This window comes from Melanotaenia boesemani, chromosome 7 (assembly GCF_017639745.1).
Source record: "Melanotaenia boesemani isolate fMelBoe1 chromosome 7, fMelBoe1.pri, whole genome shotgun sequence".
In the NCBI taxonomy this organism is placed as follows: Eukaryota; Metazoa; Chordata; class Actinopteri; order Atheriniformes; family Melanotaeniidae; genus Melanotaenia; species Melanotaenia boesemani.
Window position 1 is genome coordinate 34,230,948 of NC_055688.1, and position 23,938 is coordinate 34,254,885.

The following is a 23,938-nucleotide window of genomic DNA, read 5'->3' on the forward strand; positions in this document are numbered from 1 at the left end:
TTCAAAAGATTTTGATTTTCTGTTTTGGTCATTCTGAATAAAAGTGCTTAGTTTGTCCCTGTTCAGGGGATATAGGTTAACTCATTTTAACTCATTCAAGTGTCTTAGCCAGGGAATGAATGAATGAATGATTTTTTTTATTGATTTGCACTTTAATATAAAACACGTATACACGTATGTTTTATATGAAATTAATAACAGAAACAATGAAAGAAAAAAATTTAAATAAAATATCAGTGTTGGAGAGGCAGGAAACCCTGGAAGGACTCATTGAGAACCTCATCATAGTCTGGAAATAAAATACATATTAATTTTAACAAAGGAGCTAGTACAAATAATAGTACATAGTATAAAGAATAAAACAAAGTAACCAAACTTAACAATTAAGCAATACATCAGAGGAAATAAATTACAACAGAATAACAGAAATTAGCACAATCCCACTGGTAAGGAGGATGATCTGTTTATCAGGAAGATTTTCTTATTTCATAAAATAACACCTTTGCATTTGATGGAAAACTGACTCCTGATGGCACAACAAAGTGGAATACGCGGGAGCTTAGATTGCCCGGAAGTTCTTGAGTGAATGTCTGAGTTATTATGAAAAGAATGTTATGGAAGTGTAAATCAGTAAATAAATAAATTTTGTATTTTCAGTTCACTCTGCATTTTCAAAGTTTTCCAAAGTTTCTTCAATTGTTCCTCAGTCATTGTTATGTTGGTCAATATTCCTTTTTATTTTTTTAAACGTTTAGTCTATTTTGTTGGGCTGAGTCATAAGCACAGCATTTTATTCTCAGTTTCACTTGGACTTTATATTCTTCCTGTGTCCAATATCATACAGGATATCTATATCATATAGGTATGTATTATATAGATTTATACCTTTATCATACATCTATCCACATCTGTCTGTTATTCACCGAGTTCCGTTCTATCGGAACGGTATATACTGTGCATCACTAAAGCCTGTCCGGCGGAAGTTATTATCCGGGTTTCAACACAAAAACAATGGCGGGCGGTGTCGGCAGTGAGTTATATATATTTTTAATTTTCTTTAGTAAATTTGTGATTTATATATAACAGTGTTGGAGAAAGAACTCGAAAGATTGCATTCATGTACTTTTACTGGAACTCGTAGTCTAATTGCTGGATAAAGCGTTGCAGTGTGTGTAGATGTTTGTGTCTCACAAATGTGTCCCCCCTGACCACAATTGCTAAGCTAATGCAGTCATTTGCATTTTTCCCAGTCTTTTCTGTTGTTAGAAGAATTGAGATGTAGACTCTTATTTGTAGTATTATGTGCTGATAAACTGTGTTTACGTATTGGCAAAAAAAAGATAAATGAAGAAAAAAAAAATTAAAATCTGTTTCCCGTAAGAGGGAAAAGGCTAGCATAAAAACACGGCTAACCGTAGCGGTTGACATCGGTTTAGTAGTTATTTTGTTGTTGTTGTTATTTGTTTACTAAATGAATGCGAGATGGTCATCTATGAAGTAATTTTTACCATAACAAATTTAGCAAAGAAACAAAACAACAGTTATCTATGAGGTTACATTACAACAAAATGTCTAACAAAAGAAAGACCGATGTATAAATTCTGACACATTGACAGAAACTTAATATCGTGTCTTGTTTTGTGTGGAGTTAAAGTGCCGCAATGAAATAATTAAATATATCAATAAATATTTTACTTAAATGTGTCATTAAATAATCAAAACGAGAATTAAATACATTCATGTGTTATTAAGTGTATTGCTAATTCATTAAAATATCAATTAATGTATGAAAAACATATATAATTATGTCACAATTTAATTATTTCAACGTCTTGTGTTGCAGAGCATCTTGAATTTATTTTATCTGTCAACCTAGTCTATCAAACTCAGTGGGCGGGGATAACACTAATCCAGTATGACCCATTTGGTCCTAAATTGAGAGGCTGGCGAGAGATGGTGGATAATTTTTGTGAACTTTTCAGGGAGATAATGAGACATTTTAGAGCTAGGAGATGATGTGGAAGCAGGACCTGCTTACCCAGAGTGTGTAGCGAGGAAAACAGAGGAATTTATTGAAGTTGTTGGACTTATTTCAACACTTTTCAACCAAAATATTGACCACAGAGTGACTGCAAGTTTAGAAGAAGTACTCCACTGATTCTCTGGTTCCAGGGTACAACAAGCAGAACACACACAGGGATTGGGGCGTTTGGAGTTTGACGTACCGACTGCAGTTCTAGAGCACCAAGTAGGAGTTCTGTTTACAGCTTTCGCAATCAAATCCACTGCTTCTCATAGCAGCTCCTTCACCTCGCACACTGCGGTTGCTAATAAAATTTTGTTCTGTGGATTTGTTTAATAGAGTATCTAAACCAGCGTAGAGGAATAACTCCACACAGTCTGGAGTGTGTTTGCCTGGACTTGTGGCAAGGGTAACCAATCAGGCGTCAGGATCTGTCCACTGACTTTGGACGAGCATGACAGATGAAATTAATTCATGATGCACTGCAACACAGGACCGTGAAATAATTAATTAAATTGTAAAATAATTATTAATGTTTTGACATACATTCATTTGCATTTTAATGAATTAGTAATATATTTAATAACACATTAAATGTATTTAATTCTCATTTTAATTATTAAATGACACATTTAGGTAATTATTTAATGATGTATTGATTATTTCATTGTGGCACTTTTACTTCTCCATAGTTTTGTGCATATTATGGTACTGTGTGTTTCGGTTTGTGTGTGTGTGCTGTTTTATGATTTAAAAATAAATAAAAGCTATTTGAGCTCCTGAAGGGTACTAATCTAGATTCACTGGCTTTTTTGTCTCAGAAGAATGTCAGTATAACTACTGCTTGACAACTTTTTGCATCTTGAAAATAAAATTGTAGTGCTGACTACTGTCAGCTAGTTGTATGCAGTTTTCCCCCCAACAATCACTGGACATGTTATACATTTGATGTGTTTCTATGCTTTTTATTTCACAGAACACAAGATGCTGAATGTGGGGCCTACAGAGCCCTGGTCCGTCAGGGAGAAATTATGCCTGGCTTCATCTGTTATGAGGAGTGGAGACCAAAACTGGTAAAGAAAAATTCTTTTGAGTAAACTAAGCTGGTTTTATCATTTATAAATGTATCTGAGATATGAGAAAGGGTGTGTATTACAAAGCAAGTGTAATATATAGCATTAAAGCAACACTGCATAACTTTAGACCATAAAACTCTTTGTTTTGATGGCTCACTGACGTTCATCATGTACATTCCTGGAGCCATCGTTTCCCTGCAGCATCCCGAGGTTGAGAGGCCACAACTTTATTTTTTCCTGTCCTGGAGCATCACATTATATCAGCATTTTGCTCCAGCACTGAGCCAGCAAATAAATTGATAACACACCGATTCAGCAAAGAAATACCAGAGGAAATTATTGAAGGAAGACAGGAAAAGAGAGAAAAGGTGGCAGAGCAAGAGATAAGACAAGAGTCAACATCGGACTGAGTTTTACTCGCTGGAGAAAGCTCAGTGAAGAGATAAGATGCAAGATGGATGCTGAATTAGTCTTTTTAGGAGGTGCCACGGTGTGATAATCTGACAAAATTTAGCAATGGGGCTCTAAGCATTGACACAACCCTGATGATCACTGATGGAGTTTTTCAACTCCAGTCATGTCTACATTTATTTAAAATTGCAAACTGGGATTTAGAGCTGTAGATTTCCAACTAGTACAAGAAACCATAATCCACAAAAGAAAAGAGGGGAAGTTTCGGGAGTGTAAAGATGCAATCCAGACATCAGTACCTCTACCACATCAGTCAAGTACATGTTAACATTGCTATGCACCTCAATTAGATCAGAACCACATGGATGGAAACTTGTCGCTACAGTCCCTCCATCTGTCTTCTATATTCCTTCACCCGTACAATGAATGATTCGTAGGCAAAGACTTGCAGTGCAAGCTGAGGTTGCTTTAAGATGCATTTGCCTTCATTATATACATTTTTTTTGCAGTTTTCTCAAATACTAACAACATGGCACATGATGATTGCTGGTGTCTTATAAACTTTTTCTTTTAGGAAATGATCGTTTACCTACAGTTAACTTTGTGTTGAAATTATAAATATTTCTGTGCACGGCCAAGATCAAGGTATCCGCCTTAATATCTCCACAGCCAGAAGTCTGGTCTCAGATGAGATCTAAAACATTACATGAATAACAGATCAAATAAAAAAAAAATGTTTTTCAGCTTGTCCTTATGTCTGTGTATTTAATATGAGTTTCTCTGTCTTAAAGGGTGTCTGTAAGCAGAGCCATCAAGCCTTTCTCCGAGCCCGGTCGGCCCCCTGACTGGTTCTCTCAGAAGGTGAGAGTCACAAACCTGCTGGACATTTTCTGACTTTCTTTTTATAGCCCAGTTCCTCACATTTGTTCCTGTCATTCTACTTAAAGATTTTTTTTTACTCTCTTTGCTTCTCAGCATTGTGCCTCACAATATTCGGAACTGCTCGAAGCTACAGAAGCACCCAAGTCAGTATCACAACACAGAGACCACATGAAAAACTGACATTGCAGCTTTGATTTTCTAACAAGTAGAATTTGAGATTTGACTTGACGTTTGCATGTTGTCTCGCTCCAGGCGTAAGCGCGGTGAGAAGGGGGAGGTGGTGGAGACCATAGAAGATGTCATTGTTCGTAGGTTAACGACTGAGAGGATAGAGGAGCTGAAAAAACTGCTGCGAGACACACAGGAGCGGTACAGGTGAACATGTTTCTTTACTTCAGGTGGCTTGGGCACGATTTAATATCTGCTGGACAAATAAACGCCTCTGGTTAAATACTTTCATTCAAACAATTATTCTGCTATTTATTGTGTTTTTTTCTGCTCACTGTCTTGCTGCATATTTGCAGTTTTCCCCTGGAAAAAAGAACAAAACAAAATAAACCCACGACAAAATAACCCAGTCTGCTCTTATTGGTCAGCTCAAGCAGCCTGATCAGAGACCACCATTCTGCATCAGGCCTGTTGAAATTCAATATATTGACAAAGCATATCTTTTTTTTTTTGTTATCACACCACTGGATGCTGAGTGAGACATCAACATTGTCATTTCCAGGTGCTCAATGGCATAGAAAATCCAAAAGAACCGTCTGAACCATGAATCAGCTACTAAATGTTCTGGTTCAGTGACAGCCTGAATCTAAACAGTCTCTTCTTTAATACCTAATTTTGTATTTTGTTTTCAGGAATATGTATAAACATAAAACAGTGTCAGCATGTCGGCAATAGCCAGGAAATGTACATGTACATATGTAAATAAGCCATAAAGCTTTTTCCCATATTTACACATGCATACACACATTCACATATTTCTATACCTGTGTAGTACACATCCTATCAGACCTGTATCAAACATGTGGGCTAATACACCTGTCCACATAAGCCTCCATACAAACATTTATATAACATAAAAACAGTGGTCGTCTGGTGGTGTTTGGGTATTTCATATCAGAACGTTATCGACAGGCTTTCATTTAGTTGCTGTCATTTCCTTTGTAGACAATCAATTTCTTCCTATTTAAAAAAAATAATTCTTTTACCCTCAGCAAACGAGTACAAAACATAAATATCGTGGACAATTTGTAGCTACTCCTGTTGGTTTGTACTCAGCCCTCCATCATCGAACTAGCACCACACCTAACACATGACACGTGACTGAATCATGGACATTTTCATGTTGTGGTATACCCACTGATGTTCGCTTTTCTGTCAATAAATAGCTTTAGATGCAACATGATTCTGGTTAAATGTCCAACATTCATGATATAGTATCAGTAAGGTATGAGCTCTTTACATTTTCCTTAATTTGTACCTTAAAGTTGGATTTACCTCATTTTATATGAGTAGTGTATTAATAAAACTTCCTGAAAGTAAAACATCCAAACATGTTCTCAAACCTTTGCTGTGAGTTTTACTGAAGTTAAGATTTCTGGGTCAGAAAATTAAAACTTATAAAAACAAAAGAAAAGAAAAGCCCTCTAATATTACATTTAATTGGAAACTTCTAAGTGAAAGTAAGAAAATACAACTTTAGATGCTGTACAACAAGCTTTTCTAACAATAATTTTTTATTGTGATTTTTCTGATTTATTTTTTTTTTATTTACATGAAACACGAAACCGTTTTTCATTTGTGGGATGTCTATATATCACACATGCTGATATTTACACACATTAACAAATCTCCTAAATGTTTCCTTCACAATGATTACAAACGTTTTCAGACTGACCTTGTGGTTGGAGATAGAAACTCATTTTATTATGGATATGCAATTTGTGAGCCGAGGGTTAGAGGAAAACATAGTAAAATGACTACTTTATGTTTTTAAGATGTTTTCGTTCCACAGGTCTGACTGTAAAGGTTCAGTTTGTCAAAGATTTCCATCTTTGCTTTTAAAAAAAAAAATATTGAAGGTTTTCAGACATGAACTTTAACTCCCAGTTTTTCATGTCTCCTGACAGGAAACTGAAGAAGGAGGTGGATCTGATACAGACGGGTCACATGGATGCCCAGCTGAAGGATCTGTGGACAGAGATCACGCTGTGAGGCTCTCATCTGTTCCATCATCGTTATCAGTTCAGAAGTTGGGTCCAGGGTGCAGAATATTGCATTAAGTGGATAAATATGACCAACTCTGTCATATTTAAGCCCCACATGGGGAAATGGCTCTACAATGAGCAGAATGCCCTTAAAGTCAGCTGAATATTTAGTCACATTTACCATGTCAAGGTTCAGAATCCAGATGTTCAGTAAAACTGTAGCAGCAGAAAAGCGCGTCTCTGATCTCATCTTCCTCCTCTTACTTCCTTTACCATTCCTCATGTTGTCAGTTGTGAAAGTGGTTATTTTCATTTCAGAAAGAAGAAACAAGACGAGGAGGAGGCAGAGCAGAAGAGGAAAGCCACAGAAATGGCGTACCAAGGTAAGTAAGATGGAGCAATAAGATGGAGTCCTGCTTTGTGTCTTTCTCTGAGCACTGATTACACCCGCACCAAAGTGTGTCTCCTCAGAAGAGACAACCCTATGCTATGTCTAGGTCAGTGATCTCCAACTCCAGTCCTCGTGAGCTACTGTCCTGCACTGTCCTGATTCTAACCTAATGCAACACACCTGACTCAAATCACTGGGTCATTAACTGGCTTGTGCAGAGGTGTGTTGTAGTAGGAGACATCTAAAACCTGTAGGACAGTAGCTCACGAGGACCTGATCCTGGTCCACAACCTTGGAGACCCCTGGTCTAGGTGGTGTTGAGCAGCAGCAAGCTGCTTAGAGGACTGAAATGTCTTCATCGTCTTCATCGTTTCTGTGTTGCTTTTTCTGTTGCCACGTGGCAACAGCTTCTCAACTGAGTCACTTGGTTATAAAAAAAAAAATTTAAATTACGGCTCCTCTCGATGGGGTCTGTGGTGAGGCATGAAGTTTGTGTGTTATAAAACATAAACGCTGTGAGAAGAATCTGTATGTTAGGTTTTATTTTTCTGACTTACTACTGTGTTCTGTGACTGACTTCCATTAACCTCCCAGCAGTTAGATGGGACTGTAAGAAAACCATGAGAACAGCTCTGTCTCTTTTTAGAGCTTCAGCTAATTTCTCCACACAAACCACACAAACGAGGCGTCATATGAAAGCAGAGACTCTGCTCTTACAAAGATGTCTTTCTCATCACTGTGGAACCAAAACAGACAAAAAAATGACCATCAGAAATCATGTCTTTCTTTTGCTGTTTTGTGGTGAAAAGTTTGATTCCGGCTCTAAAAACTCTGCTAATGTGTCTCCTATGACTCTGCCTTTGTTTGAAATGAACCATGAAGGTCCTGCTGGTTTCCATGGAGATAAAGGAGGTTTTATAGTGAAGGATTCACTCTTCCTATCATAGACTATGTTGGGCTTCACTTCTTTCTGGATCCTCATGGTGTTTCTAAGCCGAATGTGGGCCTTTCTCTGGATCCTCCTGACGGATGATAGACAGAGGTGTCAATTTTTATCAAAGTCAGCCAATGGGTTCCTTAAAACGCCTGGAAATCTGCTCAGGTTCACTTTTTTAGCTGCTACTGTAGCACAGCTCCTCATCAGACTTTACTCATTCCTAGATGAACCGGGCTGCTGTTCTCTGGTTTTTACTTACAGTGATGTGGTTTTTTTTTAGTAGGACATAAACATTTACATTTTCTACTGTGTTCCAGGTGAGTTTACTCTGACACAGTAACACATATTTTGATTGTGACACTTCTGTAATAATCTCACATGTCCCGGCTTTCTTTGTAGATCCAGATTATACATACAGCTTTGTAGTTGTCAAGATATATTTAATTTATTTTGGGTATGTCATTTTAGACGAAAAAAAAAAAAAAAACAGGCCCTGTGTAGAGGTTTAAACTGCCTTCAATAATAGCAGAGTTAACAGTTGAGTTAATGATCTTAGCATGAAAAAAAGACTAAGAAGAAAGTAGTTTAATCCCTGAAAAGAAGAATAAACATCCTGTATAATCCTGTCCCAAAGATGGAGAGAAAAAGACACCATGTGACTTCAAACGAGGCACTTAAATACGAGCTCAGGTTGAGAGAAACGGTTCAGGATCAGCAGTAACCCTAACCCTGACCGGGACTTCTTAAATGATCTAAATTTAACTTGTCTTGCTTTTACTGATCTGAAAATCCTGAGTCTGCTGCCAGAAGCCATGGCTCGACTTTGTTCCACATGAACCAAGTTCCCTCACAAGAACTTCCCAGATGGAAGTTTGGTTAAGGATTCCCCAAAAATGAAACTTACACTGAAAGCAAAAAAGTTTTTTTCTTTTTCTTTTTTTTATCTGGAGGTTAAACACGACTTTGAGCCCAGTTCTGAGGTATATCAAATGTAAAATTAATAATTAATGCACATTTTAATGATCACTGCGTTCTCTGTATTTAGGAACTATATGATGAGGAGCTGAAAATCAGTCCAGCTGTGGTTCAGTTTATTTCTTTGGAACAACACAAGCTGAGTGTGATAAAGCTTCCAGTTGCTCTCCAGCTAACATTTATTAGTTCCCACACATAGATGCTAAGGGTCTTAAAGGCTTCTGTGATCCCCATCTCATCTCGTTTGATGTATAAAAAACATGCAGGAGTCCACGGCGGCGTAACAGAAGTGTAAGAATCATCAGTACAGATTTAGAGTGGTGGTTTTATTTGATGTCCTACTCATGATTGCCTGAAAACCTTCCTAAGTGGATTTGTTCTCCCTCTGACCCTCTCTGTTCGTTACAGCCCGTCAGGCAATGAAAAACACACCAAAGCGACTTCCCAGCGTCACCGTTCGTTCTCCTCTGGGGACCAGCCCCCCAAACGTGGACTCTCAGGCTGACTCCTCAGTCTCTACACCACCCATGGAAACAGGAGGCGTGGCCTCTGATGACACCTCCACCCACTCAGTAGTAAGAACAGCTTTATATTCCACAGGCCTTGTTCACCAACCGTTCTTACAAACAAATTTGTTCTTAAATCTACTAACAAAGTTTTTACAAAGATTGTGGCATTCATGAAAATCTTCATATCCTACGAACACTCAGGAGTACTCGTACAACAAAATCAGCGTTTGTGTTGATTTCTGCTGTTCAGTTTGTTAAAAAACAGAAATAAAATGACAGTAATGTTTTTTTTAAATAACTTTTGGCAACTTGCAAAACATTTTGACATTTTAAATTGCAAGATATGTCAGATGGTGTCTTACATTTCTTCCCTCAGGGGAAATAAACTGCTTTTCATTTAATTAATTCAAAAACAAGTCGCAGTCAAGACTGGATTGAATTCTATTTCTAGTGGACATATCATGCTTTTAAATCCTTCCTTTTCACATGTAAATCATTAATTTATGGTCTCTATAAAGTAGAGCTGTGAATTCCTCGTTATTCTAGCTCCACACACCCCTCATCTTTAGAGCGACTTGCTTTGGTCTCTTTAAACGTGAATGAGACATTTCATGCCCCGCCTCCCTCCAGGTCGCAGAGTGTTACACTCCACCCCATTCGGCCATATTTATATCATAATGATTAGGTTTTATTAGAAGACGGAGGTATTGCTCTGACCTCCAGGTTAATAACACCACTGAGCCACCTTCAGACTCATCTGGAGGTTTTATTTCATCACTGCATCTTAAAGGATGCTGGATGTGTTGGGACACAGCAGGAAGTAATACACTTTACAAACTGTAAAGGTTCAGTTTGTAAAGGGAGATGAAATTTTTACCCCACTCTGTACCGCTTTACTCTTTAGCCACCACGTGGATGTTTGTCCTGATGCGTTCATGGACCAGCCTGCAGCTGCTGTCCAAGTTCAGGAGTCACCTGTTCGCACATAAAGCTGCTTTATGGGACTTCAATTTTAATGTGATTATTTATAACCAAGCAATTACTTAATACATGAGGACAAATAGGTTTTATCTTTATTTTTTATTTATTTTATATATTTTTTCTCATTGTTATTTTTCATTGTCTCTCTTATTTCCCGCATCAGTCTGCACCATAAAAGTCTTGACCTTTTATGGACATTTTTGGGCGTTTATCTGCAAATTAGGGCCAACTGGTCTGTCCTTTCAGCTTATGGAGAGATTGGTCTTCATCCAGCTAAGAGGAAGATTTCAACAGTTTTGCGGTCTACAGAACAACTTAAGAACAAATTTAGGAAGATTCCTAAGATATTGAGAATGAGGCCCCTTAGCAGTGATTAGATTAAGAACAGATCATTTTGTCTTAAATCAGCAGCAACCATTTTAGTTTTGTGTTTAGAAATGGATTGGTATTAGTTTTCACCCTTAACATCGGTTCATTTTGACATTGAAGCCGTAGATTTGGGGAATTCTGAAACTGTTCCAGCTCCTCTCACAGATTGTTTCCTGCTCCTCCCTCAGGTCGGAGTGTTTCTACCAGCAGCAGACCCTCCGGGATCAGGACCCAAGGATGGAGGCTTGGCGGCTCTTGTAGATGACTCGCCACAGAAGAGACTCCTTACCCAGAAAGCCACGCCACCACCTTCACCTCTTCTATCAGAGCTGCTTAAGAAGGGAAACCTCATCTCAGCCAGCCCCCGCCTGGTGAGAAATCCAAACTTCCAAACTCACAAAATTACAGTTTACACAGGAAAATAATAACGAAGCAAAAAGACGGACTTATAGAGCGCGTACAAGAAAAGTCATCATGGATTATTTGTTTGGTTCGGCTCAGTGGGGGCAGAGGTGATTGGATCTGCCTCTTTCAGCTTGTGGTTCTATTAGTGTTGATGCTTTTTCTAATGGTAACATGCTTGCATTCATTCACTTTAAAGACCCATTTATGCTCCTGTCCGTCTGTCTATGTCCGTCGAGCACAAATGAGCCTTTAAGCTGCAGTTTCTCAAAGGCAAAACATCTTTACTAGCTTTCCTCTTCAAATGTCTTTTTTTCCATACTGGCTCAGATTTCCTGCTGTGTTCTTGTGCTGTTTCTCTGTCAGGTTGCAGAGGGGGACGCCACTGGAAACCTAACAAACGGTGTTCAGACTGCCACAGCAGCTGCTACCTTAGCACCTGCTCATGAGATCATTACAGGTAAACAGACTTTATTAACTGCATGTACAGTTTAATGATTAGCCTTTAATTCATGTTTACTACTTCAGTTAGTATTTCTTTTATATTTTGGTTTTTATTTCTGTTTTATTTCTATCTGATTTTATGTCTTTTATTGTTTGATTTTATGTTCAGCAGCTGCTGTTGTAAAGTGCTTTATAAATAAAGTTGGTTTAACTTGGCTAGCATGTTTATAACGTCTTAGATGAATTTTCTGATCATTTGGCCTCAGTGTGTGTTCATTCTTCCGTCTGCAGAATGTTCACACATGAGTCTGAGTTTATGGTAGAAGTGGTGTGCGCCTCTTTAAAGCCCCATTTATTGCATACACAAGAAGGTATCTGGTCATTAAGATGCACGCCATGGAAACTGTGACATGGGTGCTCCCTGATCTCTTTGTGTGTGTTTAGATGAGGGGTGCTTCTCTTTCCGCTGCCCTTCCTGTCTTTTTTTTTTGTTTGTTTGTTTTTTCACTTTGGAATGAAGAGAAGACTGCTTGCAAGCTCATGGTGAGATTTCTGCATCTGTTTTTGTTTGCAGAGAGTGATGCAGAAGCTGTGGTGAAGGCAGAGCTCGGTGAGGAGACGGGGTTAGTCGAGGACGACCTTGTAGCGGTGTCTTACATGGGAGACGAGCTGGACCTGGAGACTGTGGGGGACATCATTGCCATCATAGAGGAGAAGGTACAGAGTGTTCTTTCTTGTTCCCCACTAGAAATAAATGCTTTTAAGGGTCCACCACACTAAGAACTATAGTGATAACTATATTACTCCAGTTCAAGTGGCTGCTCAGGAAAAAAAAAAAAAAAAGCTGCTACGATAAAGATCAGATCTGGTCGGCATATTCACACCAAAAAAACTGTTGGTTTGGAACCTGAGAAGTCGGTTCTGAACAGAGACCAGAAGAGTGGTTCTTCTTCATGAACCATGACGTCATCAGGCTGGATTCACCTGAACACCAGACGGCTGTATTAAATAAAAACTGATTCACACATAGTAATATCATCTTCATCAAAATCCACTCTCTCAAATAGTTTCTCAGTCCTGGATAAACTCCACACACCTCTGAGCAAGAAGATGAATCACTGTTAAAACCAGGGCGAATAAAAGCAAAACCTCAGCACAAACAAAGTTAACAGCACAAACTCAGCTGATTGACGTCTGTTTATTTGATCAGAGTAACGTAGGGAGTGGATGGCCTTTGATGATCTCTCTCTAAACGTTTAATAATATCTTGATAGCGGTGCACACAAAGAAATTTGCAGCACAAACCAGATTTGAAGGGGGGCGACAGCAGATCACCCCCTCGGTCTCTGACCCCCTTTCCTGTCCAACATTAAGGCCTCTGGAGTCTAAATAATATCTTTTAAAGAGGATATCTTCTTATTGAACTATTAAAATTTGATCCATCCACCACATGATTAGACATATCCCCCCTGGAAAAATAGTACGTTACCATGAAAAACAACAACAAAAAAAGAAAGAAAATCAAACAGATTTCATGGAGCTTTATAATAAAAATCTCAGAGAAATTTGTTGTTTATCAGAGCAACGTTTATAGTTGGCTAAAGGTCATGTAATGACCCTTTTTTCTTGTTTTTATTGATTGGCCTTCGCTCAGTCAATCCTTTATCTTCTGCTTCACTTATGTTAGAATATGTAAAATAACTACTGCTGAATCTGCATTACGATATCAACATACAAGCTTTTTATTCTTTCTCATACATCTCAGGAACAGTCTGGTATCTTCTTCCTTGTTCATACTGTAGTTTGAATCTAGACTTTTTGATTGTTTGCCCCATGATGGTGGAACAAGGTATGAAAAACTACTAAGTCAGGAACTTCTTTCTCTGCCTCGAAGGATCTGTTGAAGACTCGATGTTCTAATTTTAAAATGATTCAGGAGTAGAAAGTTCAGCGGATGTCAGAAGGATTTATCAGATTAAACCTGCAATACATGTAAACACGCATCATGATCGCAATAACAGTACAGATCTGATAGGAATTGTAACCTGATTAAAGAGATTTAGCGCATGTAAAGATGACGTGTGTGTGTGTGTGTGTGTACACATGTATATATATATAAAATACAATAAATTATTAATATACATGGAGCATGTTGTGCATGTGTCATTTTACAACATGTACTGATTTATCTTCCATTTTTCTGTGTGCTTTCTCCATCCTTCGTCCCAGGTGGATGACTCTGTGGAGGCCTTAGATGCAGCTGCTGTGGAGGCCGCGCTCTCTCTGTGTGAGGAAGCTGTTTCAGAAGGCCACACCCTTCCTGGCCCCTGGGAAACCCAGGAACTGAAGCCATCAGAGCCCATTCCCACAGTACAGGACTCAAGTTCCACACAGGAACCTCAGGATGTGGCCCCAGTGTCGGCCCCAACCCCTGGCGGCCTGGAGACACAGAATCAGCCAGACGTTAAAAGAGAAGAACAGTTTAAGGGAAGCTGCAGCAGGTCTGAGGTGGTGGGAAGCAACATCACTCACGACAATGGTGCAACAGAAAGTGATGTTAGAGAGGAGGGTACCGCTGCGAAGGAGGCCCCAGAAGTTACAGTGAAGAGTGAAGGCGAAGAGTGGAGCCAGCCTGAACCCAACCCACCCTGCCTAGGTGGGTGGCATACACGTCTCCGTATAGAAGCAATGCTCGAATATCTTTATTTCTAACACTTTTTTTTTCTCCGACAGACTCTGAAGACAGCTCTGTGTCCGGGAAAGAGTCCAAGGTGACACACAAATATAACAATATATGCTGACAACATTTGCTTTAAAAGAAAGAAAATAAAAAGTGGTTTTACTCTTCCAGGAAGTGAAAGAAGAGGAGGCAGGGAGTGAGGGGGACCCAGAGGAAGGGATGGAACTGAAAGAGGACTGTGGGGAGGGGGAGGGTCCTTATCTGTCAGAGGTGGAGCGGGCAGCTAGCGAGAGCGAGGATGGCTACGGTCCGCCTTCCCAGCGCTACACTGCTGATTCACTGGCCAGCAGCCCAGCCTCTTCCTCCCAGCTGTAAGTGTCCGGGTGGTCATGCTTGCACCTCAGGGCTCCATCTCTCAGAGCTCAGCAGTATCTGCCCACAAACATGAAAAAGTCTAGTTGTTATCTATCCTCTGCTCTGTTTCTCTGCATCAGCTCCACATGTGGAGAGGACCAGGAGGCGGTCCAGGCACAGAAGATCTGGAAGAAGGCCATCATGCTAGTTTGGAGAGCTGCAGCCAATCACAGGTTGCGCTTCTTTCACTGCATCTGCCAATCAGATTAAAGTCAACACACAACCAACTTTTCATTAGGTTTTTGTCTTAAACTAGGGGGCTGCTCCCTTTCTAACAAAGACCTTCCATCTCTCAGGTATGCCAGTGTTTTCTTGCAGCCTGTGTCAGATGACATCGCCCCTGGTTACCACAGCATTGTGCACAGGTCAGACAACAAACATTATCACCTCAAAATAAGAAGATGCAGTAAATGTATTTACACTTTATTCCAGATTGTTCATTTCTCCTAAATAATCAATGCAAAATGTCACAGAATACATTTTTTTCTTCATTAGAAATTGTGTTAGGTTATGTAATATCTGGATTTTTTTAAATCAAAACTAATGAAAACATTTTTTCATCAGTCAGATCTAGTGTTCCACATTAAACAGGATCACGTTTAAAAACATTAAACAGGTTGTAAAGAACTGAAAATGTTCATCTTGTCTAGTTCTCTCATAAAGTAGGAGATCTTTTTCCTAAAAATAAACATTTTTCCAGATTCAGTTTCAAATTAATATGGAGTCCTTTGATAGCAACTTGACTGTCTCAGCCACTGAACTTGGAAGTCCATGGATAGTTTCTACCTGGATCTTCCTTTTAAGGATGCTCCACAGGTTCTCAGCTGGGTTGAGGTCAGGGGATGATTGTGGCCACATGATGAGTTTTTCTCCCCTTAAACCCTCAGCAGCCAAAGATTAAATGTATTTCTGCATCATGGGGTGGAGTGATGTCTTTACTGCAGAAAGAACGCTTCCTCCTTTCATACCATGGTGGGAAATGGTCAGTTAGAAACTGAGTGGAATTAGCAGAAGCCACCATGAAGTCTTGTCGGGACACGGTTGTTCACCCACCAACCATCCAGACCTCCATCCAGCTGGACCATCCAGAGCAGCGCGGCATTCATTAGTGAATAAAACTGTTCAAAATGAGTCTTCATGTATTTTTGAGTTTGCTGCAAACTTTTCTCTTTGTGAGCATTGGTTAAAGGTGGCTGAAATACAGCTTTATGCACAACTTTAGCCTCTGGATTTTCCTGCATGGAGAGGTTCACCAGCAGCTTCACACACCTGCTGCTGCTAGCTAGTGGCTTTTTAACAGCTGCTCGCTGAACATGATGCATTTGCCTGACAAGATTTTCCTTCATCTGCCTGTATGATCTTATGTTTTCCTGAAATGTCTGTTTTCATTAGTTTCTCACGGCAACTATTTCACTCATTTCATTTGCAGAAAGATCCCCCCCCCCCCCCCGCATGGAAACTGAGACTTGCCTAATAATGTGGAACAACCTCCTTCAGTAGTTTCCTTTAATTAAGCTCACCTGGAAACTGATGATCACACATTTCTGAGATTACCAGTGATCTAAACAGACTGGAGAACACAAGCTAAAACCAAAACGGAGAAAAATAAAACCCAAATGTTTAACTGAAGGCAAGGCAGTTTATTTGTAGAGCACATTTTATGTACAGGACAATTTAAAGTGCTTTACATAAAGTATTCTGGGCCTAAATCGTTTCTGAAATCCTACATGCAGAATAATCTGGAACACAGTGTATTTTAATAATTAAACATCAGCATTGCCTTACATCAGTCAGATAAAGATGCCTGTTTATAGATGCAGAATTAAATAATTGAGTCTCCCTCTGCTTTGCTGCTCCCTCCACCCGTCCTGCTGCAGACCGATGGACCTGTCCGCCATAAAGAAGAACATCGAGTCCGGCGTGATCCGCACAACAGCAGAGTTCCAGCGTGACATCATGCTGATGTTTCAGAACGCCGTCATGTACAACTCATCGGACCATGACGTGTACCACATGGCTCTGGAGATGCAGCGCGACGTCCTGGAGCACGTCCAGCAGTTCCTGGCCACCCAGCTCATCATGCAGACGTCAGAGAGCGCAATCTCTGCCAAGAGCCTTCGTGGCAGGGAGGGAAACCGTAAGCCAGGAGAGCCGGCGGAGAAGGTGGGTTGGAGTGTGAGGGGTGGGGGAGTTCTGCTCTGAGTTTTAAAGGCTGTCAAAAGATGAGATGAACTCGAGATACTTGACACTTCCTGTTTATATAGTCATGATTTTATGAAAAGTTTAGTTATTGTTCTGGTTACTGTTCAGAGCTGCAGTTTCGACCCACTGTTCGCCTGCTGTCTGCAAGCATCAAGAATGGTGCATGAAAAGTCACAAACATGGAAAGGAACTTAAGTTAGAGGCACATTTCATAGAAAGAGTTCACGAGTGTCTCTTCACCATCATGAGAGAATCCTGCTGCTGTGGATGAGCTACACGTTTCTACACACAGGGCTTCTGTTTTATTGTTTTTTTTCAGGCTCTCTTTTTATTAGTAATCTCCATCCTCATACGAGAAGCTACATCCTACTTTGTAAACAAAGTTTAGAGGACAAATGTCTAGATGTTAAATCAGCACCAAGAAAACCACCAAGGTGACACCTCTCCAGGGTTTCACTGTAAATTTGACTGATTGGATGGTGATTATTAAAGGACCAGGGGTTGGACACTCCTGGTTTGGGTCCTCTTAATGAGACAATAACAGGCAGAATTGATCTAATATCTTTCAGTGATGCGCTTCCTTCCGTTTTTGTCCTGATAGACACATCTTGGGTCTGGGGTCAATCACGTCAGCCAAATGCCAGCCTGCTTGTTCGTGATGTTCAGGTTCTCATTACTCATCTTTGTTAAAAAAAAAAAGCCTTTTCCAAACAATTTGGAGTTTTTTCATTCCACAATGAGCAGAAAATATTCCAGACTATGAATCGCTCCGGAGTACGAGTCGCATCAGTCATAAAATGTGTCATGAAGGAGAATGAATAAATAAATAAACAAACATTTATAAGTCACACTGGACTATAAAACGCTTTTATTTAGATTTATTTACCAAAGACCAAGAACAAACATTTCATCTAGAAAGACGAGTTATTCATCTACACAACAGCACACGGAACAACAGGCATGTTAACTTAAGACCAGGGTTTCCTCCAGGACTTCTTTAAACTGTGAGGGAGAACCAGTCTCCTTATTATACTTGATGAACCGCTGATCGAGCTGCTGAGAAAGTATGAAAATGTTTACATCACATTTGGCATTTAAAGACACCGACATTGCCGCATGCACAACTCCGCCCTTCAATCAACGAGGTTTCAGTTCAAATACAAAAAAAAAATGGGTAATTGCACATATGAACACTTGACACCCCCCACCCACCCCCCGTAAATAATCACTGCCCCAGGGATACCTCCTGGAGTATGGGTTGATTGGACCAAAACAAACTTTTTTCTTGTTCCTGCGGCCTCGAGGACAAGAACAAAGTTCTTCTCTCGGACAAGAAGCTGAGACTTCAGTGTTCGTTTTTTTCTAAATTACATTATTTGTAGAGCCATGTCACATTTCCTGAGTACAATTTCACACTCTTATTCTTTTTGTTCATGTGGATCCATGCATACAATACATTTTACATTTGTAATGTCTGGAAAAAGAAAATCACCATTCTGAAGGCCTGGTGGATTTTATTTTACCATGATGGTGCACCACGATCATTAATGTAGCGGAAACCCTGAACACATTCAGCTTCATGACAGCATAAAGGACATACCTTAGAGACTACATAGAAATAAGTTAACATAACAAGCCAACGACGCCAACAAGCAAGTTACCGGTAAGCAAGTTTACCAATCTCATTCCACATCACTAACTCCACTGAATTCTTCATCCTCTGTGTTGTTTCTGAACCACTCCGTCAACTGCTGCTTGGTTACCGTTTCCGGCTACGTATTTTACTACCTGCAGTTTCTAATCTGCAGAATGGGATTTTCTTCTTGGGCATTTTGTTTGTTTTCAGTCTTTCTCGGTTGTCTTTAAGTTAATGTTTCAGTTAATTTTTTCAGTGTTACAGGAGCAGCATGGTTATCACAAGCCTAAAGCGTCCTCTTGTGGCTGTAGACAGTAATGTTTACTCTTTGGTTCATGTCAGTCGCTATGAATTAACAATTAAAAACATGTTAAATAATATATATAAATTGTACCTGACTATCAGTTGCAGGACCAGCCAAACTATGAAAAAAAAAGTGTGACTTATAGTCCAGAAAATACGGTAGCTGTCAGATGCCCAGCAGTGGACGTCTCAGCAGCTCCACCCAGTTAGTCACTGTGTAATGCTTAGGAACTGAAAAAAAACAAAGAGCTACATCTCAGACTCTACAGGCCTCGGTTAGCATGTTAAAGTTCATGACAGTCCAATTAGAAAAAGATACCTGAAGTTTGGAAGTGCGGCAGAAGAAAGCCTCTTCTCTCTAAAACAACATGACAACACAGCTTAGGTTTGCAAAGTTACATGCAAACAAACTTCAAAACTTCTGGAACAATATCTTTTTAGACAGACGAGACCACAGTGGACATGTTTGGTTATAATGTACAGCATCATGTTTGGTAAAAGCAAACAGCATATCAGCACAAACAGCTCATTGTACGGTGGTGGAGGACTGATGATGTGGGCTCGTTCTGCAGCCACGGGACCTACAGTCATGGAGGGGATACCAAAATATTCTAAAATCAAATGTGAGACCATCTGTCTGACTGAAGCTTGGCTGAAACGGGGTCATGAAACAGAAAATCAGGACGTAGCGGTCCAAGTCCAGACTGCAACCTGACTGTGGTGGGACCCTGAGTCGGCTGAGCATACCTGAACTGAAACAACACGGTAGAGAAGAGACGGATAACATCACGCAGGAAACAATTACTTCCAGTTATTGCTGCTGAAGGTGGGTCTTCATGGACCATGGAGTGGACTTTTCCCACACACAACGTGTGTTTTTTATTCAATAAGAACGCTGCAGTATGTAATATGTTGCTGTTCAGTTGATTACCTCGTTATATGAGCTGGTAAGGAAAAGATGATACATAAAACTTTCTTTTTTTTCTTCTCAAACCAAATTTTTTTGGGGCAAAAAGTATACGTTTTACTCCTTAAAGTATCTGAATTTATGTACATTAATTAAAACAAAATGAATACAGAAAAAAATCAAAAAGACAGGAATTAAATAAAATGTAATTAAATATTCAGTAAGTTATATTAAACAAATTAAAGTGAATAAAGATAAATTATATAAAAATAAATACATAAATAATAGTGAATTAAAAACAAATAAATGAATAAAATAATTAGAAAGAAATAAAATTGCTACAGGCCAGAAGCGGCTTTTTGCAAACAAAAGCAGTTAACACACAAAATCAAAGCTTTCTAAGTTTATAAAAGGCTTAAGGATGAAGTGAAACACTTATCTGGTCCTAATTCTTTTGTCCACAGTAACCTAAATGTTGAACGTGCACACATTTCATCAGGACATGTAGCCCGTCACAAACCATGAAGTTTGCTCTGTGCTAGGGGGTCCGCTCCTTTTACCGTCCGGGTCGCCGGGGCGGGAAACGGTGCGCATCCAACTGCAACTGTTGTTTTCCCCGTCTTATCCTCACTTTTCCACTGTAACAGTCTGTGTGTGTCCTGCCTCTGACCCACGATCCTGTCTGTCCACACCTGTCTGTCTGTCTGTCTGTCTGTCTCCCCACACCTGTCTGTCTGTCTGTCTGTCTGTCTGTCTGTCTGTCTGTCTGTCTGTCTCCCCACACCTGTCTGTCTGTCTGTCTGTCTGTCTGTCTGTCTGTCTGTCTGTCTGTCTCCCCACACCTGTCTACCTGTCTGTCTGTCTGTCCACACCTGTCTGTCTGTCTGTCTGTCTCCCCACACCTGTCTGTCTGTCTGTCCACACCTGTCTGTCTGTCTGTCTGTCTCCCCACACCTGTCTGTCTGTCTGTCCACACCTGTCTATCCGTCTGTCCACACCTGTCTGTCTGTCTGTCTGAATTTATTTGGTGTTTAACGTTGTGTTTTATTTATACAGGGATGTGAACTACTTGATTTTTGTTGATTTCCCTTTGTTTTCTGTAAAAAATTAGAAAGGTCTGGTCATGGAAATACCTGTGATATCCCCCCGTTTCTATTATTTTTAAAAAATTTTCATGTTTCCTTTACAGAATATATTTTTTGAATACCTTCACATATTTAATGAATGATTTTTTTATTCATATTTTTTCCTAATTTGCCCGGGATCTGACATCTGCAGCTCATGAAGGAGCTGCCACCGAATAAATATCAGGATATTTTCACGCCATCGATCGTAGAAGCTTCTGTGTGTGCTTGTTTGTGTGTTTTCTCTGTTTTTGCCAGTTGAAAATGTCTGATCTACACTTTGAAGCGTGCAGGTTGCTTTGTGTTTTTGATGCTCTCTGAATATGCGTGTCCTCCTGCGTCCTGAGCTGAGCTAACGGACGCCTGTCTCTGTTTGACCCAGACTCGTATGAAACTTGCTTTCTCACGCTCGTGTGTCTTCTCTCCTTTTCTCTTTCTCACTGCGATGTTTGTCCTCCTACAGGACAGTGTCCCAATGGCCTCTCCTGCTTTCCTTCTCTCTCTCTTTGTAAGTATTCAGGTTCTCCCTCAGATTTCACCAGAACCAGGCCTCGTTTCTGCACACGCCTGTCTCAAAGCGAACATCACCCACACTCATAGCGTCAGTCACTATCAACACCTCCGATCTCCGCTCTGTCTTCATCTTCTAGTTTATTTCTTCCTCACTGACATTAAAAACAACAGATAAGAGTAGCAGCTAGTAATAGAACTACATGTTCTTTGTCAGGCACATCACACCGTCAGCGTTAGAAAATGTTTTTATTTGAGCTTTATCAAGTCAAACAAGACAGAACTTCTTGAACTCAGCTCACGTAAGACTTAAGTGACATGTTTTTTTTTTTTGGTGGAAAGCGTTCATGCATTCAGTCAGTGTTTTGTAACAGTTGCTGCTCCAACCACTGAGGCACATAACTAGGCCATCAGACTTTTCTCTTTCACCCTCATAAACTTTTAAGTTGTGTTAATAGTAAATGCACACACACACACACACACACACACACAGAGGCTCCAGTAACCTTCATCACCCCAGCTTCTGTTGCCCTCGGTTACCATGCTGGTTTGTTTGGGTTTTTTGTTGTTTTCTGTTTACGTGCGGTTGTCCATGCCTCTGCATGTTCCCGTTTCTTTTCTCCTTTCCTTTTTTAATCATTTTTTGTCTGTTTTTTCTTTCTGTTCTTCATTTGAGGAGGAAGCCCTCTGAGATGGACTGTGCTGTGTTTTTGTGCGGACCACGTGAGCAGAGGGAGGCTCTCTACGGAGCCTCCCTGCACTCTGTCCAGCAGGCTTTTGACCTCCACACCCTCATGTTAAGTCTTTTTCTTACTCTCTCTCCCTGTTTGCTGCAGGATGGAGGCACCAGAGGCCGGCGCAGCGCCATGGAGGCTGACCTCAAAATGAAGAAGTAGAATTTTTTTTTGAGAACACGACACTTAAAAGACACAAAGACCCTCCTGGTTATGATGGAAGTTGGAGCTCATTATTTTACTGGTTGCGTTTGATGTTATCTGGAGACGTGAACTCTCTGTGTGCCTAGTGTGTGTGTGTGTGTGTGTGTGTGTGTGTGTGTGTGTGTGTGTGTGTGTGTGTGTGTGTGCACACTTCATCTTCTGTACTTGGGCTTTAGACAGGAATATATGTGGGCTCCACAGTTGCCTCTTTTCTGCTCATATGGTTAATGTACAACGCCACAGGGTTTTACTCCAGGACATAAAACTTCAGTGCTCCACTTTCCCAAAGTGTCATTAAACCAGCAGCGTTTATCATTTCCCCTGCTGAGACAGGACGAGAAAACTTTATGAAAAGAGGACATTTTTCACCAGCAAAAGTTTGTTTTGGAACAGACGATAAAAAGCAGGATGACTTCTGCTTGTCAGCGTTGATGTTGAAGAGTGTATTGTTCCTATAAAACTGTCTGTTTAGTGTATCTGCATCAAACTCTGCCCAGATGATGGAAGCGCCATAAAACACGAAATGAGAGCTAATCTGTTTTCTAATTAATACACCAGATTTCCTTTTTAATTTTAATTTCTTTGCTTTTTCCAAAGCATGAAGCTTTAGATGGTCTCATAGCCTGAGCTCGGACATGAAAGTTGGAGATCTTAAACCGTCTTTTTCATGAATGTGGAGCTGCTGTGCAAGTCTGGAAAGCCATGAAAGCTCAATGGTCCTGAGGAGCAGTTGTGTGACTGCATAACCTTGGATTTGTTTTTAATTTTGAAACTGAGGCCTGCAGCTGCCAAGAAAACCAAACCAACGTGGGACGTACCGAGGAATACGGAAATGATGGTCATGTTTAATACCGGTGTCATTTAATGGGCTAAAAATTGGGCAGAGTTTGGTTTCACCCCCACTTGTCACTTAGGATGTAGCCTGTGTGTGTGTGTGTGTGTGTGCGTGTGCGTGTGTGCCGTGGCATAAAGAAAATCTGTTGTCTTAGATGGGAGTACACATTGTTTTGTACCTGAGAAGGATCCTACAGTAGTCTGGGGGTATGGTGTATCATGTTTTCTTGCTGTACATTTGTTAAATAAAGATTTGATGCAAAATGTAAAAAAGCCATCCCCACTCCGTAAATAACCCGGAGCTGAAAGAGTCATGTGCAGATCAACACAAAAATATCAATAGCCATGTTCTAGAGTAGCTGTATTTGTTTACTGACGAGATCTCGTACGATTATGCTCCTAAAAGCTTTACGACATCAATTTTAATCTCACAATAAAATTAAAACTAGAAAATTTGAAAACTAAACATGCTTTGCTTTAAGTTTTCATAAACTAGCTTCTCACCACAAATGAGCCGTTCTGGCTGACTGCCCTGTTCCTTCATAAAAACAAAGATAGCTAACATTTCTCTACGTTTAATGGTGACGAATCATCTTCAGCTTGTTTGTCAGACATGTTTCATAACTGAAAATGCTTCAGAAAAATCAATAGTGCAGCAGACAACCAAAACAATCCTGCATTTTGTGGTACAAGCATGAAATTTGGTACACTTATAGCAAAAGGCAGTCCAAAAAGATTTAGATAAGGAGCCATCATAAATTTTCAACATGGTGCCCA

General features: G+C 40.0%; 1 protein-coding gene across 2 annotated transcripts; it reads left to right on the plus strand.

Annotated features, from left to right (window-relative positions):
* The first annotated feature begins 957 nt into the window (after positions 1 to 957).
* brd8b (bromodomain containing 8b) lies at positions 958 to 23,434 on the plus strand. Of its 2 annotated transcripts, XM_041989618.1 has the most exons (19): positions 958 to 1,030; positions 3,000 to 3,096; positions 4,302 to 4,371; positions 4,486 to 4,535; positions 4,645 to 4,767; positions 6,528 to 6,608; positions 6,924 to 6,988; positions 9,317 to 9,483; positions 10,956 to 11,138; positions 11,536 to 11,629; positions 12,188 to 12,330; positions 13,843 to 14,269; positions 14,347 to 14,384; positions 14,465 to 14,664; positions 14,788 to 14,880; positions 15,004 to 15,072; positions 16,585 to 16,870; positions 21,343 to 21,387; positions 22,226 to 23,434. In XM_041989618.1, exons 1-19 carry the CDS (start codon positions 1,012 to 1,014, stop codon positions 22,283 to 22,285), a joined length of 2,310 nt encoding a protein of 769 aa, XP_041845552.1. In that variant the 5' UTR covers positions 958 to 1,011; the 3' UTR covers positions 22,286 to 23,434. The 2 variants fall into 2 exon arrangements, with proteins under 2 accessions (XP_041845552.1, XP_041845553.1); XM_041989619.1 differs by lacking the exon at positions 21,343 to 21,387.
* The last annotated feature ends 504 nt before the right edge of the window (positions 23,435 to 23,938 follow it).

Bases quoted from the DNA above. Each gene is read 5' to 3' on its own strand.
- brd8b (XM_041989618.1), top strand. The intron at 4,372-4,485 runs GTGAGAGTCACA...TTTGCTTCTCAG, and splicing joins CTGACTGGTTCTCTCAGAAG to CATTGTGCCTCACAATATTC. The intron at 9,484-10,955 runs GTAAGAACAGCT...CTCCTCCCTCAG, and splicing joins ACACCTCCACCCACTCAGTA to GTCGGAGTGTTTCTACCAGC.